The 17,608-nt window shown below is 41.0% G+C and overlaps 1 protein-coding gene across 1 annotated transcript; it reads left to right on the forward strand.

Moving 5' to 3' along the window:
• The first annotated feature begins 263 nt into the window (after positions 1-263).
• LOC117257884 (interleukin-17 receptor D) lies at positions 264-17,151 on the forward strand. The gene is made up of 12 exons (XM_033628255.2): positions 264-518; positions 5,103-5,187; positions 10,727-10,885; positions 11,325-11,443; positions 13,294-13,417; positions 14,169-14,207; positions 14,328-14,473; positions 14,608-14,682; positions 15,204-15,270; positions 15,619-15,765; positions 15,930-16,102; positions 16,324-17,151. The coding sequence occupies exons 1-12, from the start codon at positions 396-398 to the stop codon at positions 16,867-16,869; spliced, it is 1,803 nt and encodes a 600-aa protein (XP_033484146.1). The 5' UTR covers positions 264-395; the 3' UTR covers positions 16,870-17,151.
• Positions 17,152-17,608: the final 457 nt, after the last annotated feature.

A 17,608-nucleotide genomic window follows, 5' to 3' on the forward strand; every position in this document is an offset into this window, starting at 1 on the left:
CATCATTCCTGCGTGTTTACGCCGCATGTCAACAGGCTTTTCTTGGCTGCGGCTGCAAACTGTAAATTGCATGCGACAGCCAAACCTGCTGTCTGCCTCCATGCTCTTACAGCACAAAATGAACTAGTCTGGCAACGCAACTGTTAAAACATGTACAGTGAGCTAGCTGGTTGCACCTCCACCCCCGTAGCCTTAAGACACCACTCCCCTCCTCGTCTCACTCCGTCGTTCCTGTCAACACTCTCACGCACCACTGAGGACACTTTAACATTAGATTCACTTTCCACACTTCTTACAGCCATTTAGTCCGCTGAGGGCGTGTGTTTCCTCGTGCGGGTTGGTTGGTCTGAGGTCTGGTGCTCACAGTTGGACCATGTCATGCTGGCTGTAGCAGCATGTTGAAGGGAGCTCTTGTTTTGTACTATTTCTTTGCACTTGATCAGCCGCTCTGGGCTCAGGATGATGTCACAGCTGCTGCCATCACTCCTCAGGACTGCAGCCTGGACTGTATACGACAGGTAAACCGGCTTTCTAACCTACTGTGTATTTACACAAGCTCTGCTTTGGGTCTTTGTTTTGTGTTGACATATAAACAGGCTCGCCTTCTGTTGTAGCTACTTTAATATCCTTATTTCATTTTGTGGTTTCTAATCCAGGTGGATATTTTTATGTCAATCTACTAAAACATTACAGCTGACCTGAGGTACACCCTGGTTAGGTTTGCTTTGCTGTTAAACAGGCTGCCTCCCCACCAGCTGCAACTGTTGGTGTTTCTTTTGGCTGCCGTGAACAGCAGAGGACCTGCTCTTCTGCTCAGACAACAAATGTTTGTGTTGAAGCTTAATTTGGGAAAGTCTTAGAACATTTCTGAAACTGTACAGACATTAGGTTCATGTGTGGTCATACTGTCTGGTTTATATTATAACAGGCTCTTATCCTTTGTCAATACGCATGACTTAACATAAAGGCTTGATCTCTGTCATGCGTGTCCTGTGATGTCAGCAACACGAGCCTCGGAGTGTTTCCTCCCTCTGATGCAGAGTTTTGGCAAGTTGGGATATAAAATATGTCCAGAAACCTAAAAAAAAAAACCCTGTCTTTAATGTGACAATGAACAGATGCATGTTTTGAGATGTTCTTCAAACCTGCATTTATGTGAATTGCCAAAAAATTCAACCTGACTTCTATAAGTAAAACAGACAGAGAGAAAATAATACCTCTCGTTGACTTGGTCATGACCTAAAGCAGTGGTTCCCAACCTGGGGGTCGGGGCCCCTCGTGGGATTGCAAGTTCAATCTGAGGGGTTACATGTGAACAGATTTGGAGAGCAGAAGTAAAATATTTCTGCTGGCACATTATTTTTCTGACTTTATTCTAAACAGTGTTTTTGCTCTTGAATCACTGGATGATTTTACGTCTTAAAGATTTCATAATCTGAGAAGGAAAAATGGCTCTTTGGTTGAACAGGGTATGTCACATGAGGGTAACTTTATCTAAGAGGTCCTAAGTGAAAAAGGTCAGAATCTACTGTCCTAGAAAAGAGAGAACTACATTTTTAATCAAAAATAAAATAAAATAAAAAAGAAACTAACATTTTTAATTAGAAGACTCAAGTTTTTCCAGCTAAAAACTTTAAGTGTCAAATGTCATCTGCTTCTTAATCTTTTCTGAATGTCCGAAGACATGTCTTTTCCATGGAGAAAAGGTAATTTGCAGATATTTTGAAGGCCTGAATATAATTATTAACATACATGTGCATTTGTCCCCCCAATAAAAACATGAAAGTAGCAGAACACTTTTATTTTCACAAAATTAAAGACACTTAAACCCTTAATTGATGCATAAAAGTTAATCAGAATGTAGGAAGTGTCTGATGCTCAAAATTTTCTCGCAGAGGACCCCCAAACCACCTTTTTCAAATGTGTCGTCCCCCCCAAGTGTTGACACGAAACCCATGCCCTAGACTATAAATACTGTATCTCCCAGCATGCCAGGTCAACACAACACACAGGTAAACAACTTCTTGCTCCATATTTGCTTCACAGCAGTCCAGTAAACTGTAATTTCCTCATATCTCCAATGAAAAAACCTCCACTGAAAACTCTTTAAACCAGACAAAACGCCTCTCTCCTGTACGTGTTCTAGCCTGGACCGGCCTGCGTCACTTCTGTGTGAAATGTCAGAAATATTGTACACGTGGTCTCAAATTGGTAGCTCCAGGCAACGGGTTGCTATCAGAAGTTTCAGCCTCTGTGCGAGAGTTGTTTACGTTCATAAAGAGTAAATGGACAAAGGAAGAATGCCAGTTTTCAACATGAGCCGAGCTCTAGTCCCAGTGTGTGTTACACAACAGTCCTCCCTGACTGACACACTGTCATTTGAGCTTCCCTCGTTCTGTATCAAATTTCTTTCGTCTTGTGTGAAGTGATCACAGAAAGTTTTACATTCAAAACCTTTTGCTGGTGTTGACTTAAGTGATCCTCTTCGTTTTGTATCATTTTCAGTTTTTCTAAAATGGAGGATCACAATATAACCTTTATTGACAGTGTACATATTGTGTGTCAGCCATGTGTCCTGTGTGTGTTTTGGAAAGTCCACCCACATTGTGAAGGTGTCAATTGAGGACGTGTCATTTGTGGCATCCATGCTAAGAACATTGATTATGTTCTCAACCTGCGTGCAAGTAAATATCCATGCTACAAAGACTTTTTGATGGCCATTACCCAACCTGACAGTTTAATTGTGTGAACCACCACAAACACTCTTTCTTTCTCTTGCCTTTGTCATTATTTCTTCCTCTCTAATTTTCTCCACCTGTTTGTCTAGTTACGGTCTCTAAACCTGCAGGGCAGAGCAGTCAGCAATATGAATGTGCGCTTCTGGTAAGACAGACACTAGCAGCATGTGATACAATAGCTACTGTGAATCATTACTATGGATTGTTATTCCCCATAATCAAACACCATTTTTTGGGTCTGTACTTGGCTCACTATTTAGGACATTTCTCCTGAGCCCCTGAACATCTGGCTTTTGTTTTTAATGGGAAAGGCTACAATCAGCATTCACTCCCAGGACAAATGACCCTGCAGTAGACACGGGTGTTTATTGGCTTCAGTTCCATGGATGTATAAAGAAAACTAGATACAGGTTGGATGAAGGGTCCTATTCATTCTGAAAGTTGCTCAGTGGCGCAGGAAGCCAAAAAACTACCCAGACCTTTCACATCATCGGGCCCATAGATGAAGCGCACTGGAAACTCCGCTAGCCAAGCGGCTAACGTCCAGTTTAGCCTTCTGCTAACTTGAAAAGGGATAAAATTATTAAATCATGTGGCTCTTCTAAACTTTCAAAATGTTACCAGACTGAATGGATCAAATTCTGATAATCATACAAGTCATTTTGTGGGGGTTGTGATGCTCAAAAAAACATTAGTCACTGATGCACAGACCTGTCTTTCCCAATGTAAGTCAATGGGAAAAAGTATTTTTGGACCCAGTGGCATCATGTGATGGAGCCAGAAGTTGCACGATTTGACCACTATCTTAAATTGGCTTCAAAGTCCATCAAAATCCAATTTTCGCCCCTTTTCTGGTGCAATGAAACGGCACACTGCTACAAAATACCAACCGTCTCCGTCCAAGCAGCGCTTGAAAGTCGTTCAAAATTAGTCTCCATTGAGTTTGAAAAAGAGACTGAATAACCACACATAAAAGAAGAAACCACTACATTTTCAATGGACTCGATGCTGCTTTCTGCTGTTTATTAACCCTGTTTTCTAGCACATGTGTGACACTGAACATGAAACACCAGCAAAAAACAAACAAACAAACAAGAGAAAGCTATACTTGTCCACTGCAGAGCTGTGTACACACCTCTGGTCTACTGGCAATGGGAAAGGAATCTACTTTTGCTTACTTTTAGTGGGCTTTCCAACATTAAAAACAACAACATATATGCACTAATTTTGGTGGTAGAGGGGTATTAGGGGTTTAAGTTTGTTTTACAGTACAGAGAGTGAAAACTCAACCCAAAAACTGAGAAAACATAAGAAAAAAAACATGATACACACTGTACTGCATTGTAGTGTACCCAAAACTACAATTAAATTGATTGACTGATTTATAATAGTGTATCTACTGATGTAGTGAGACAGCTAGTGTTAATGTCCAATCACATATTAAGGTTAGTTTAAGGTTAGGTTTAAACCCTTTTAGATTACCCTGAGCATATTGTTCACCTATTATATGTAGGTCTACCAGTCACCTATCATACATATATGTCCAAAAATCAATGTCTTCTTACATCAAATTCATGATTCATGATCATGTTTTCTTCTTGTAAAAGAAAATATGACGTGTTTGCCTAAGTTTGTACTGACCAATTTCATGACATCCACCCATCAATCAATCTGCACAGAACTAAGATTAGCTAAGCTAAGATAAGCCTACACGGCCCTCGTCTGAGATTTGGTAATCGTGGGGTTGTAGGTTTGTATCTGACAAGCATTTCAGCTGAAGCTTACTGGCCTTGTCAGAGGACGTCAGGTTTCTGGCACAGTGATGTGAGGTCAGAGCTTGTTCAACTCTGTAGCTAACATGGAACCAATTTAGGGAGGCGAGAATTGCAACACGATTTAACAATACTACAAACTACAGCCTGCAAATCCTCTGTAAATCATTTACATACAAATTTATTTAATGATGTTATTCACAGTTTATTTCTAACACTTTTTATATTGCTTTTTGTTTTGTTTATTTCTTGTCTCTGTTGCCAATTCCTTATTTCTCACTTGGTAAGCAGAGTGCGGTCTTTCACATTTCTTGCCTCTGACCCAATCCTCCTCTCGGCAGGTGAACACAGACCATGAGTAATCAAATGTGATTTTTAATTTAGGTCAACAACAATTGGCCTGTGTTGGCGTGTAAAACTGTGTGCACATATCGGTTGTTGTGCTGTGTTTCCTCTACATTGTTTTGTGTTGTTCATTTTTCCAGTCTGTTCACCTGATTGCAAAATGGCACAATTTGCAAACGACATTCAATATGCACAGGTACAAATGCAGCTGAGAGTGTTGGATTCATTATTGCTTTCTCCTCTGCAGGGTGGACCTGGATGTGAATACTGCAGAATAACCAGAGCTGATGTCAGAAAGGCTCTGGGATTTAACTCCCTTCAAGCATTTGGAAGTAAGTCTGATTGTGAACCCACAATTAACTGCATTCTGCGAGACTACAAAGAATTACCCGGACAAACTTTGTTAAACATTGAATGCACTAATACAGTAATTGCGCAAACATGCACTGCTCAAAAAAAAATCAAGGGAACACTTAATGGTCACATTATAGCACCAAGTCAGTTCAACTTCAGGGATATCAATCTGTTCATTTAGGAACAGACTGTAAATCAGTCTCACCTACTTAGGTGCAAAAAGAAGTGACAACAGGTGAAATGGAGAGGCAAAAGCAAGACAACGTGGTGGCCTGCTCTCTCATTATACTCCCTGACTCATTCTTCTCTAGTTTTGTCTTCTGCTAGTGTCCTTGTCACTACTGGTAGCATGAGGCGGTACCTGCAGCCCAGTCAGGTTGCACAGGTAGTCCAGGATGGCACATCTATACATGCAGTCGCAAGAAGGTTTGCTGTGTCTCCCAGCACAGTCTCAAGAGCATGAAGGAGATATCAGGAGACAGGCAGGTACACCAGGAGAGCTGGACAGGGCTGTAGAAGGGCATCAACCCAGCAGGAGGACCGGTATCTGCTCCTTTGTGCAAGGAGGAAAAGGAGGAGCACTGCCGGAGCCCTACAAAATGACCTACAGCAGGCTGTTGGTGTGCATGTTTCTGACCAAACTGTCAGAAACAGACTCCATGAGGGTGGCATGAGGATCTGATGTCCTTTAGTGGGACCTGTGCTCACAGTCCCATGCAACTTGATCAGTCTGTATCATCATCCAGCATGACTGCTTTGGGGGTGGGTCAGTGATGGTGTGGGGAGGCATATCCTTGGAGGGTCACACAGACCTCCATGTCATAGCCAGTGGTACCCTGACTGCTGTTAGGAGGAAATCCTCAGAGCGATTGTCAGACCTTACACTGGTACAGTGGGCCCTGGGTTCCTCCTGGTGCAGGACAGTGCCTGACCTCATGTGGCCAGTGTGTAGGCAGTCCCTGGATGATAAAGGCACTGATGTCACTGACCATCCCCTTGTTCCCCTGACCTAAATCCAACTGAGCACCTATGAAACATTATGTATCGGTGCATCTGACACCAAGTACCAACACAGACTGTCCAGGAGCTCACTGATGCCCTGATCCAGGTCTGGGAGGAGATCCCCCAGGATACCATCCGTTGACTCATCTGGAGCATGCCCAGATGTTGTCGAGAGTGCATACAAGCATGCAAGATCACATTACCAGTCGCAGTGATAAAATTCACATTGGATCAGCCTGTGATTCAATTTTCTAGTTTGATTTTCGGTGTGATTTTGAATCCAGCCCTCAGTGGGTTAATGATTTTAGTTTCCATTGACTGTTATCACATTATTTTGTTCTCAACAAATTATGTAATGTACATCAGTAAAGACTTTACACTTGAATAATTCGTTCATCAAAATGTGATGTGTGATTTAGGTGTTCCCCTAATCTTTTTGAGCGGTGTATTTTGGCAGCAGTGAGATGTTGTACCCTTAAGGTCTATATCTAGCATGTCCTAAACCTAAAGGATATTCCTGGTAAACCCATGTAAAATATTTATCAAACTTGTTGCTGCTGGCAACAGTGCTAATATTTTATTTTGATGAAAAATTCAACAATGTTTGACCCAACTGGATTAATGTCAAAAAAAAGGAAAATCCAACGCACTCTTCTTTAAATGTATAGAAAGCCTTTATTCAAGAAATGGCTATTTCATTTAGAAAAAGTTAAAACATGATGAAAGTGGGTTACAGCCTATGCGTTTCGGCACAAAAGCCTTCCTCAGGGTGTGATTAATGTCAATCTTGGGAAGGTTACTTTTGAAATGTAATAGCCTACAGATAAAGCTATGAGTTACCCTGTTAAAAAATGTAATGAGTTATGTATTTCAAATATGCCATCAAAGGAAAGTAACTTATTGCATTTTATTGCTTTCTGTACAAATGGGCAATAGCTGATTGGCTTGATTAAAAAGACATAGGGTGGTGCACATTTAAACAAGAGAACCAGCCAAAAACAATGCTCAAACTTTGAGGGCATACTGCCAAATGAATGGAGCCTGTCTGGGCAGAGACACAACTGTAAGCCATCTGACTTGATGATATTGTATTCAAATTAGTTCTAATGGATTTGCTTATCCATGCTGTTCGCAAACATGCCAACAGATGGCATTCCTGCACACCAAAACAAAAAAAAAAAAAAAAAAAAAAAGCAACACTGAATTAATGTGAAATTCTACATATAGCCTAAACTTAAATTGGATTACAATTTTTTGTAAGTAAGGGGCTGTTCTTTATCAGAGGAGGGGGTGCCTGGGGTGTGACTTAGTTTTTGTTTGTTTGTTTGTTTGTTTGTTTTATTGTCTCTCCCTGAAGATACAAATATTTTTCCTTGAGCCTCCTTGAGTAACTGGTGGAAACTGCATGACTCTCCCTCAATCATAAACTAGTCATTAGATTTTTAAAACTTACCCGTTGATGTTTGAAAGTTAAAAGTGAAAAGTTGAAGACAAAATCAAGGAGTTGAAAAAAGCCTCGGCTTTTCACTCTTGTTGTGCATGCTGGTGAGCTACGGGGCACAGGCCCAGGGGCCCAAGGTCTAAAGCCTGATTTATGGTCCCGCGTTAAATCAACGACGTCGCTACGTCGTAGAATACGTGGCTACGCAGAAGGCTCGCCATAGCCCCCGGCGTAGCCTGGCGTGCACCTCCCCAAAAATGTAACTACACGTCGAGGCGACGCAGACCCAGCGCAGACCGAGAGGGCTGTGATTGGTTTGCTTGGTAGCAACGCATTTCCGGTTCCGTATTTCCAGATTGCGCCATCCCCGCCATCTTTAAACATCTTCTGTTGCGATGTAGATATTGCAGTATTGAGGCCCATTTATGCTCAACGTTCAATATGGATACGGACGGAGCTGCCTGTCCGTGCTCCGCGTTCATTTCTCTGTGACCGGAAAAGCCGGAAGCTAAACGAAGAATCAACTAGAGACGATGATAACCATTCAGGAAGGGAACGCAGCCTCCTACCGCTCTGGCGGTGAATTGCACCGCGACGAAATGGAGTGACGGAGAAGTTCGAAGGGTTCACGACGGTGTCATGGCAACGACGTAGGTACTTTGTAGGTACGCCGCAGGACCATAAATCAGGCTTAAGGAGGGGCGCCTGGCCCTGTGCCTGCAAAATGGCACTAAAATTAACACAGAAGAAGCTTCAAAATTACCACATAGAGATGCAAAGGAACTGCAAAGAGACACAAAATAACTACAAGAAGGTGCAAGACAACCACCAAGAGACATAAAATGACAAAAAAGACACAATTACCTGATAGAGACACAAAATTACCTCTTAAAAATACAAACTACAAGGAGATGCAAAACCACAAAAAGAGGCATTTCGACTACAAAGAGATGCAAATCAACAACACAAGAAGAGGCTAAACAGCTATAAAAGTGTGTGTCTTGCTCCAATGTAGGAGAGGTAGGGGGCCTTTTGCATATCTTTGCCCAGGGGCCCACTGTTTGCTAATACGCCCCTGCTAGTTAGTTAATGCACACAGTTTATTTTTTGTCCAAATTTTTAATCAGATGTAAAGAGATTTTAATAAAATATCATGATTTAAAGCTCAGATTTTAGATAATTTTTTTTTCTGATGGAAGCAATTGTCACACAGAAAGTGTCCAAGGACCATTGGAAATTTGAAAATCCAATGATAATTTCTGTTTTTACAATTTCTGGCCATGATAAATGGTAAAATTTAAAATTTTGGCAGCAGGTTTGGAAGGCATGTTATCTTTTAAAATTGTTGGTAAAATAAATACACAATACAACCATGTGAATTTGTATGCCCCTCCCTTAAACCAAAATAGAAAATATAAGGCCTTCCCTAGTGCTTAAAAAAATATTTGACATGCCTCCCCATTTGTGCACCACCCTCTGCCCTCTCATAAATAACAAACACTCCCAAATTGTCGTGGATTACATGCATTCATTTTCCATAACTGCTTATTCTGTTAGGGGTTGCAGGGGGGACTGGAACCTATCCCAGATGACACTGGGTGAGAGGCAGGGTACACCCTGGACAGGTCACCAGACTATAGGGCTGACACAAAGAAAGACAACCATTCACACTCACATTGACACCTACGTCCAATTTAGAGTCATGAACCTAACCTGCATGTCTTTGGACTGTGGGAGGAAGCTGGAGTACCTGAAAAAAAAAAAAAAGTTGACACAGAGAGAACATGCAAGCTCCACACAGAAGGGCTCCCCCACCCTGGGTTTCGAATCCTCTTGCTGTGAGGTGACAATCCTAACCACTTTACCACCGTGCAGGCCATTACATTCATTCATTTTCTGTGACCGCTTATCCTGTTAGGGGTTACGGGGGAGCTGGAGCCTATTCCAGCTGACATTGGGCAGTAATTACCATATTTTGATATTTAATTACATTACAACGTTACATGTAACTAGTTACACCCTTCCTTATTTATAAAATAAATATTTATACGTTAATCTTTATCCCTGCTTTATTTACAGTCTATGCTTACACCCTAGCACTTATTAACGTTAACTAACCACACAATTATTTTTAACCAAGCTAGCGCTGTAGTTCAGACGGCTAGCAATGTCCGATATTTGCTTGGTCAACCGCTTTAGTTCAGACTTTAATATCTCAACAACTATTAGATGAAATTTGGTTCACAATTATGTTCCAAAGGATAAACGGAACAACTGTGGCTTTACTGATCCTCAGACTTTTAATCTAGCTAATTATGCTAGCTAGTCATGTTCAGGTCAAAATTTTACCTTGTATAATGCTTTGTTTTATGAACAAATAGGCCTACTGGCAAAACTATTGACATGCCCTACAACCTCAAACCTACTTTGTGTTGAAGCAAAATAGCAAATGTTAGCATGCTAACATACTAGGTAGATGTAATAGCCTATTTCCTGCTAAACATTAGCATTTTAGCATTGTGACTGTGGGCAGACTAGTCTTTCTTAAACATCGTTTGTTCTTTTACATTAAATATCCAGAAATGTATAGAGGGTTGCAGGGATGATATTTTTATGAAGGCCGACCCCAAAGTTAGCGTCACCCTGGTTCCCTTAATATAAAGCCTATGGTTGTTGGATTATGCAATCGCTTAAGTAAAAAGCTGATGTTAGGCTATAAACAAACTTGTCAAATGATTTAACATTGCAACAAGGCTGTAAAGCCATGCTTGGTGTGATGACACTGTGGTTTCATTTAGCTACTTGTTAGCAACAGCATTTCTGAAGGCATGTAAAAGCTTCAGAATTTACGAGTGGCGTATTTATGATGTTCTGAACAAAATATGAAAATCTTAAGCCTGTGTTAACCGAATGACTCTGAGACGAGGGAACTGAAAGTGCAAAGGTGCTAACTCATTTCCCCATTTTAGGACTCAATCTGGCAACACTATGTTGATTCTGACTAGAGATCATAACGTGCTGAGAATATCTAAGACACTTTGACCTTCTTTGTTTCTATTGTTATTTCTCCTCAGGTTGTATTCCCTGGCCATGTTTCAAGTTGCTTGGGGAGGAGGACCCTAAAATCTGTCAGCACTACGTCCAAGCACCAAATGATGTAAAGGTTGAGGTTGTCAATGAGCTAAACCCCAAATCTGACGCCATTGTTGTCTCCTGGAAGCCAAGCTACTATGGTATGCTGAAATGGACTGACAAAGCCAATTTCTGTATGCAGTTGTTGTATGGTCTTTACATTGGGTGGAGGTCACAAAGTGGTTTGGTTGGTTTTTGAGTCTCGAGGCAGTTTTGAAACTAATACAAGATGTCAGACAGACACAAGCTCCCCAAAGTAATTTCTCCTGTCAGGGTTTGACATAAAAAAGATTTATTTCACTTGACACACAGTGAATCATTACTGGAAGGTGAAAATGTTGTCAGGCATTATAAGAATGTATGAGAGATGCTTGTTTGATTATTCCGTGTATGACTGGGCCTTTGACAGGTGACAGCGTAACAGACGTTGGAGAACATGCAGCACACATTTGACTTTGAAGTATATCTGCAACTAGGATGTTGGATTGCCGCTGAGTCTGTGACACTGACTTCACTCTGTCTGTTTTGTGTTTGCTGCAGGAATTGCCTTCCTGCGAGGCTTTCAGGTATCCCTGCAGGCTTTGGGAGGGTCAAGTGTTGCTTGTCAGCTCTTTCTCTTTCACCGTAACCTCTCCCTCCCAGCTTCACACGCTGAAATGGTAGGAGGGCCTTTGGCCTTTTTCAGTCAAGAATGTTGTTTTGACAACCCAAAATTTATTCGCGTTACAAGTATAGAATTCTCACAGCTTTTGCTTAAAGGAACGCTCACAGCTAATTTCAAGTTGAACCAATAAAACAGCACTTTTCATATAAATGTATTTCTATATAGTTTTTTATTTTTTTCAGTGAGTCAATCCTAAATCTCTTCTTCGTACAAAAGAAACTCCCCGGGAAAAACATACTGGCACAAAGTGTCTTTTAGTACTCACAAATTATGACCTAGTGATTGTGAAATGAATGATGCTATATTTTAAGTGAGCTCACAGTGACATAATCCCCCCAAAAACAGAAAGTATATCCTAAGAGGAAACAGCTGCGCATTTTACACTTAAGATCTTTCAAAAGCAATAAACCTCACAAGGCAAGCCTATTATTTATGTCGCCTTTTGTTATGCGAATGTCCTGGAGGACTGTACGTACCATGTCTTATATGAGAACATGCACCACTGGATACGCTCTTAACTTTGGGAGCTGCATACTTTTGATCAGTGATCAGAATCCCACACTCTCCATAGTAGCAGCTGATAGTGATGACAATTTAAATGAATGTGTTTTATGTCTGACAGGTGTTTGTCCCAGCTTTGACGATGAGGGAAATATATTATTGCACAGTATTGTGCCAGTGCTAGGCAAAAACATTTCTGTTTCTGACATGTAACTACAGTACCAGTCAAAAGTTTGGACACACTTTCCCATTTACTTGAATGGAAAAGTGTGTCCAAACTTTTGACTGGTACTGTATGTCTATGTACGTCCTTGAGGGGTCATCATAGAAGAGAAAGAAGGACGGAATAAAAGGTGTAATGAGATTTCAACCAACAAGCGACCTTTCAGAAATGTAGTACATTAACATCACGGTGTCTTCAAGATAGAGACACTATGTCATGAAAGTGACCTCCATGTTATAGTTAACTAAAAGGGCTTTTATACAGCTTTACTACACAGTATTCATCTAATAAAAACTTACAAGGGACTTTACAACAGAAAAATAAAGTGTTGTCTAATGCACACCTGGAACACAGATGCCTCACATTCCCACAAAGAAAAAGTTACATTCTTGCACAGCGCTAGCGCAGAGATACAATATGTCAGTCGCAGGCATCAGTTGCACAACATGAAACCACATGAAACATGTTTATACTGGAGCTGCAGGATCATAACCAAGTCATCTTTATAACCCTAAATAAAAACAAATTCTACAAAAACAAGTGGGAATTCGCAATAGCTGCAACTGCTGTATGTGCACGCATGCATCCATACGTTCATGCATTCACACAAACACATACCACCCAACTTGTCACTAGTCCATTGATGTCTCCCTACAACAAGCGGTTCATGAGTTATGAAAGGGGTTATGGCAAAATGATATGTTTGTACGTGTGTGTGCATGCACACACACGTACATGCACACACACACACACACACACACACACACACACACACACACACACACTTTTTTTGCCCCTTATATGATTTGGCTCATGATCAGTCTTTCCACTAAATCTTGTGCAAGTCTTTGAATCCATTTGGGAGTTATTTAACGTTTAAAGATATCAGACAGGTGGAAATACCTTTTTGAAAAGTAGAAATTAAGAAAACCATACTCATGCTGAATATCTTAAAAATAGAGAGAAAATCATAAAGTTGAAAAAGGCGAAGATAACATGAAAGCTGTTTTCTTTAACCATTAATAAAGCCTATGTCAAAAACTCTTATCGCACCTTATCAGTTAAAAGTGTGCAATGTGTTTAAAGAAAACCAAGGTCATGTTTGCCGTTGTATTCCGCAGGTGTACAAGTCAGACCCTTTCCCCGGCCTCCCCCTTGGGTCCCAGTATGCTGTAACTGTCATGGCTCTGCCAGTGCCTGAGGAGTGGGAGAGGTTCTACCGCAGCAAGATCTTCTCCACACGCTGTAAGACCTCTTTAAGCTCTACACCAGGCATTTCCAACATCCGGCCCAGGGGCTAATCGTTGCCCATGGACAAAGTTTAAGTGCCCCACAGCTTGTTGTTCAAAATATACATTATGTGGCCCACTACACAATGTTGGTTTAATAAAGCAAGATTACTTTTATTTTTCCATTCAACTCATGATAGCAAGACTATCATACAGTTGTAGATATGCACCACGTAGGAACTGCGCAGGTGGAGCTGATGTAATTTCCTAAACAGATGATAAACCAGCAAACCTTACAGCAGATATTTCCTACTAGGTAGCAGACATGGCCACAGTGAAGAAGCGTAATGTCTACAGCGACAGCTGTCGCTTTCAGGAGCGATGAAAAGTTGAATATTTTCTCACAAAGAGATGAAACAGTTGCATCTGTCTCATTCGTATGGGATTCATTTTTTCTTATTCGTAATAACCCATATGATGCAAGAAGCAGCTGTTCCCCAGGTATTTTCACATTATGTGATTGGGCCCCCCATTTAAAGTATTTTGGACACACCTGCTCTCAGCTAGATATAATCTTATAAGGCACACACACACACACACACACGCTTCAGGGTATCCTTTACAATTTAAATATGTTCTTCTTATTCGCAGTGCACATACCACAGTAATAATTACATCTAATGCTCTGTCATCAGGAAGCTCGTCTGCCCTTTGAACATTGCTCTCTTCTTCATATATATAATAATGTATTCATTATGATTTTGCAGCATGTGCAGAGAAGAATGGTCTTGAGCAGTGCAAAAAAGGTGAGAGAAAATGTTCCTCAAAGCTACCAAACAAACTCCAGTCTGGTACAGTTATGCCACATTGTGATTACATGCTTCTTCTTATGATCAGCTTTACTTTATTTCATGGTCTGCTTGTAGACTGGTACCCCAAACATATTGAGGTCCAGCAGGAAGGGACTGCCATCACCGTGACATTTAATCTGGCTCCCCCGAACCTGGGCATCAGAAGCTACTTCTCACTGTGTTACGCGAACGGCAAGAAGAAATACACAGACATCACGCCTGTTAGTGGTTTCAACCTCTGCATCTTTATATTTTGTTTTCATTCAGTGCATGAACACCTTGCTTCTGTTATTTGTTCTGTAGAAACATTTGACAATCAAGTAAACTTAATAATTGTACTATTTCATTTCCTTAGAATTCCAGCAAAAACAAAACTCACCACAGCTACCAGCTGAATGATCTTCAAGAAGGAACCAATTACACATGTGAGGTAAAATAAAAAATGGATTATAACTAAGACATGAAACAGATTGCATAATATCTGAAAGTACTATAGTTTATAGCAAAAACAAAAAACTCTGGGGGCTTCGTGTTTAATAAGTAATATTAAAATACCAGCCTGGAAACTATATGTTATATGGGACTCTATTAATGTTCTTTCATTTACTTTGTCTTGAAATGAAATTGGGTGCACTATCCCTTTAAGTAGCTATATGTTAAATTTTCCGTCAGAAGTAGGTGGAGACCAAAACAGAGCTAAAACAAGAGAGAATATTGGACTTATGTTCATCAGGTGGCCAGAAACACAAGTCCAAATAAGTGCTTATGTTGCTCCCTTTCTGCTGAATAAATAGGCAGCTGTTTGCTGACACATTCACGACATCAACTTTATAAGGTGATACTGTGTCAGTGTTCTGTTTACAGCTTGCTACGCTGCCCCCAAGTGGCCAAAAAATAACAATTACAATTTTCCAAGGTCAAGAATAACTTTCAACATTTCTTGTGTCACAGATTGCAGCCAATGAAGTGGATGCAGTGAGGAAAACATTCAGTGTTCAGGTCATGCACATTCAAAATGGTAAGAGAAGCTGTTTTGCTGCTGCTGCTGCTGTTGCTGCTGCTGCTGCTGACATACGATATATCATAGCAGATGTTATACTAACCTCATCTTACTTTTTGTGGTAGAGATTTGACAGACACAGTATTTTCTACATGTCTGAACAGCCTCATCAGTCTTTCATCCTTTAGAGAAAATTTGGAGAATATCTTTTGCATTTCTGTCCGGAGTTAGATGAGAGATTCACGATCATCAAAGACATGATCGATCTTCTTGGCTAACTCTCTGCAGTAATGCAAATAAGCTCATTTCCCAATATGTCTTTGTAACTGAATTGTCATGTATAGTAACTACTCCCCCCATCCTCAGGAGGTTCTTCAACACGCTCTGTCACCCCCTCATTGGCTCTGATGATTCCACTGTGCCTGGCTGTGGTAGCCATAATTGTAGTCCTACTCTTTGCTCTCATCAGGAGGAGGACCAGGCTACAGATAACGAATCTTGACATAAAACCAGGTGCGAAAACAAACCGAGCACTTTATGTAAAATCACAGTTTGAAGCTAATTTGATAATTCATAATTGTTATTTTTACACCATTTGACAAAGACCTCCCATCTGTCTTTGCTGTTACCAACATCATGTGAAACATTAACAGATTATTTCTCTGTCATTTGTTCAGATCTTATCAAGCAGCATAAAGAGAGCGGGACTCAGGAGGAAGTGACATCACTGCAAAGAAACAGGCTGACCCCTCCTCGTCTTCTGATTTGCTACAGCAGCACTGATGGCCCCGCTCACGTCAAAGCTGTCATGCAGTTAGGGGCCTTCATACAACAGCACATGGCCACTCAGGTAGTGGAAGTGACATCCCATAGCTCTAATGCATTTTGCTACATGTTGTCTGTCTTAGTCAAATCAGAAAGGCAGAGACAAATTAAAAATACAAAAGGATAATCTTACAAAGATGAATATGTTGTCCATTTCTTTGTTTCGTCTTAAATGAGAGATAGGAGCAGGGCTAAATATGTTATTAGATCAGTTTGTTGTGACACTACTCTTTTTTTTCTCTCCAGGTGTGCCTGGACCTGTGGAACTCTCTGAGCGTGGCTGAGGAGGGCAGTATGGCCTGGCACTGCCGACAGATTAGGGAGAGCGACTTCATCTTGGTGATCTGTTCCCAAGGCCTCAACCACAGACCGCAGCCTCCACAGGGTGGTGATGATGGCGAGGAAGTAGACAGAGAGCTTGTCTTTGGGTCCAACACCTTTAGCTCCAACGCAGCCGTCCAACTTATCGGAGAGGAGGTGGGCCGAGCCAAAACCAGGGGCCAGGACCTGTCCAAATACATGGCAGCCATTTTTGAGTACTCTAAGGAAACGGACATCCCCACTGAGCTGAGGCTGGTATCTCACTACATGCTGCCAAGAGACTTACAGCTGCTCTTCTCTCACCTCCACGGGGTGGCTCTGCACAGGCCGGGCTGTTACCTGAAGGTAAACCATATCTCAGAGGAAGGCTTTACTGAGTTACCGGCCGGAGCAGCTCTGCAGTGGGCTATCTATGAGGCTCGGATGGCAATGACGGCAAAAAGGCATCACTATGCAGAGGGAGGGGACTAAGCAGTAAAAAAAAGAATCCATACTCCCTGACTTAATTATAGTTCTCAACCCAGTGTAGGAGAAAGATAGGCCTGATGAAAACTACCAGAAAAACTGGCCAGACAAGAGAAGCTGTGAGCTCACAGCTGGAACATCTACATCCTTGCTGCTCTGCCCTTAAGAAATCGACTAACGACCTATGCCTCAGTTGTGGCAGCCACCGTGCACTTTGACCTCTTAAATGTGTTACATGCCACGTATGTGTGTGTACAATAAGGATATGTAAAAAAAAAAAAAAAAAAGTGTCATGTAAAAGTATATTTGTAATATGGGCTTGTACATAAATTAACTATTAATCTCAAACATGAGTCATTTAAGTATTCTGTGAGAATGTTTACCTTGAAGTACACATTGTGTAAATGCATGTTTAAAGTTTTGTTTATAGTTTATTTATGCATGTGCATATCTCATATACATAAGAATGGATTGATAGGTCTTATCATTTTTAATTTTGTGCTGAAGCAAGGTTACACGTGGATAAATCGTCTTGCATTTTGTATTTATTCTTGTGAAATATGGATTTTCATTTTTATTGTGCATCTAATCATCTAAGTAAAATATAAGACTAAAACAAATGTTCTCTGGCTCATCAAATACATGTGATGTGTTCAGTGTTGGGGACGCTACTTTGGAAGCAGGGCTTTGCAAGCTGCTTCACACTGGAAGAAGTTGAACTACAGCAAAACTACCCACAGGAGAA

This window comes from Epinephelus lanceolatus, chromosome 8 (assembly GCF_041903045.1).
Source record: "Epinephelus lanceolatus isolate andai-2023 chromosome 8, ASM4190304v1, whole genome shotgun sequence".
Lineage (NCBI taxonomy): Eukaryota > Metazoa > Chordata > Actinopteri > Perciformes > Serranidae > Epinephelus > Epinephelus lanceolatus.

Bases quoted from the DNA above. Each gene is read 5' to 3' on its own strand.
- LOC117257884 (XM_033628255.2), top strand. From the start codon at position 396: ATGTTGAAGGGAGCTCTTGTTTTGTACTATTTCTTTGCACTTGATCAG. The intron at 13,418-14,168 runs GTAAGACCTCTT...ATGATTTTGCAG, and splicing joins CAAGATCTTCTCCACACGCT to CATGTGCAGAGAAGAATGGT. The intron at 14,683-15,203 runs GTAAAATAAAAA...CTTGTGTCACAG, and splicing joins GAACCAATTACACATGTGAG to ATTGCAGCCAATGAAGTGGA.